Genomic DNA, 2,137 nt, shown 5'->3' with positions numbered 1-2,137 from the left:
ATCCTTGCAAGTTCGAGGCCAGCCTGGGCTATAAAGTGAACTCACGGCCAGCCTGAACTGCATAGCAAGACTCTGTCTCAAAAAGAACAAAACAAACATCCCAAATATATCCCGCTAATCAGAATTACTATATCTTATATCTTCTACCACTACCAAACACCCTCATCATTCCATAAAATAATAATTCAGCATTCTACTCACTGCACAAGTATAATTTCAACAAACTCCATAAAAATTTGACCACCGCTTTTACTCACTACAACAGTAAACCAGGAATCATTAGTATTACAAAGACTGAGACAACTTAACCACTAAGTAGATTTATCTGCTATCACTGTTTTAATACTGCAGCAGAAGTAGAAACAAAACCTGTGGGAAGTATAGAACCTGTAAATCCTTTACAAAATGTTACCTGTCCGTGTATATCCCCACACACTGTCACTGGAGTTGACACTGGTTGAACGTTGGATTCCTCCAAGAGAAGATCACAAACATAGTCACATAGCCGCTGAAAGAAGAAAAAATAAAATATAAACTTTAAAGCTGAGTTCAGCACAAAGACATATTTAGGAAGACCAAGAGTTAGGAGCAATAACAAGGACTTGGGTATGGCCATAAAAAAACATGAGGAATTCTGGTGATGGAACTGCTTGTATCTGGGATGCAGGGCTGGATACATGAGCCCACAAATGTAACAATTACATAAAACTAAAAGTACAATTCCAAAATTACATATGTATTTGAAAATATATATTGCAAAAATGAATATATGCAAAACTGGAAAAATCTGAACAAGATTATGGATTGTATCAATACCAATATCCAGGCTGTGGTATTGTATTAGCGTAGTATAAACTATCATACAGGGGAGACTGGGTAAATGATGCATGGACTCTCTCAGCGTTTTCTTACAACTGCATGTATATCCACAATTATTTCAAAATAAAAAGGTTATTTATAATTAATTAAAATATGCAAATCTAAAACTGAGGCTAGGTGTTACAGCACACCTGAAATCTCAGCACTTGGGAGTCTGACATAGAAGGATTGTGTGGACTTTTTATTTTTTTAATTTTTCAAGACACGGTCTTTTTGCTGTTGTTCTTTTTGAGACAGGGTCTCGCTATGCAGTTCAGGCTGGCCTTGAGCCCACTTTGTAGCCCAGGCTGGCCTCCAACTCACAATGATCCTCAGCCTCCCAAGTGCGTGCGCTACCACCCCTAGCTCAAAACAGGGTCTTAAAACCCAGTGTGGGTATACACATTTAATTCCAGCACTCAGGAGAGGCTGAGGCAAAAGGACTGCTGTGAGTTTGAAGCCTGGGCTACACAGTGAATTCAAGGCCAGCCTGAACTACACAGCAACACCCTGTCTCCAAAAAAAAGACAGGGTCTCACTATGTTCAGGCTGTCGTTGAACTCACTGTGTAACCCACTCTGGATTCAAACTCCCAGCAATCCTGCAGCTGAGCCTCCGGTATCCCGGGATTACAAGTGTGTGCCATCATGCCCAGCTCAGATCTCGTATTTGAGAACACCCAGCATTACATACATAGTGAACTGAAAGCCAGCCTGGACCACACAGTGAGACCCTGCCTTGAAAAATGAAATGCAGTAAACAACGAAATTGAGAAGTCACTCTACTTTTAAAAGAGAACTCTATGCATATTTGTATTCAAAAAATTTTTTCCTCTGTGACACTAAAACCAAAAGCTTTCCTAAAACACACGAGTCTCACAATACTGCTCAGAAGAAGTATATATCCATGCTACAGATAGAGAAACAGAAGGGAACTTTTAGTCCATCTAAGACCACTTTGTACTATTCCCAGAGTTCTACTGGAAGTTATGATATGTCATCCAAGAAAGGGGAAGTTAAACTAACAAGCATAATTAAATGATTTAAACATTATTAAGGAATCTAAATCCTATAATCTTTTTAATATAAGACACACTTTTACATTTTAACACTTTACACAGAAGCAAGCATAGAAAACTTACAATGGGAAGAGGTAGAGGAAAAAAAAAAAAAGGCCCCAAAACAGGTGCAGTGCTCTATGCTTATAATCCTTGCTACTTTAGAGGCTGAAGCAGGAGGACACCAAACTCCAGCCTAGGCAATTTAGTGAGACCTTGTCT

The 2,137-nt window shown here is 39.1% G+C and overlaps 1 protein-coding gene across 2 annotated transcripts in view; it reads right to left on the bottom strand.

Annotated features, from left to right (window-relative positions):
* Positions 1-2,137, bottom strand: part of Ppp6c (protein phosphatase 6, catalytic subunit) — a 36,709-nt gene that overhangs the window by 15,121 nt on the left and 19,451 nt on the right. For both annotated transcript variants that reach the window (XM_005382468.2, XM_005382467.2), the window contains exon 2: positions 413-508. In XM_005382468.2, coding sequence (XP_005382525.1) covers positions 413-508 — 96 coding nt within the window. The remainder of the gene's footprint in view (positions 1-412; positions 509-2,137) is intronic.

The sequence above is a fragment of the Chinchilla lanigera genome, unplaced genomic scaffold (assembly GCF_000276665.1).
Source record: "Chinchilla lanigera isolate Chin_1 unplaced genomic scaffold, ChiLan1.0 scaffold00018, whole genome shotgun sequence".
NCBI classification, from domain to species: domain Eukaryota; kingdom Metazoa; phylum Chordata; class Mammalia; order Rodentia; family Chinchillidae; genus Chinchilla; species Chinchilla lanigera.
Note: the sequence above shows the minus strand (reverse complement) of the source record. Positions and strands in the feature narration are given on the sequence as shown.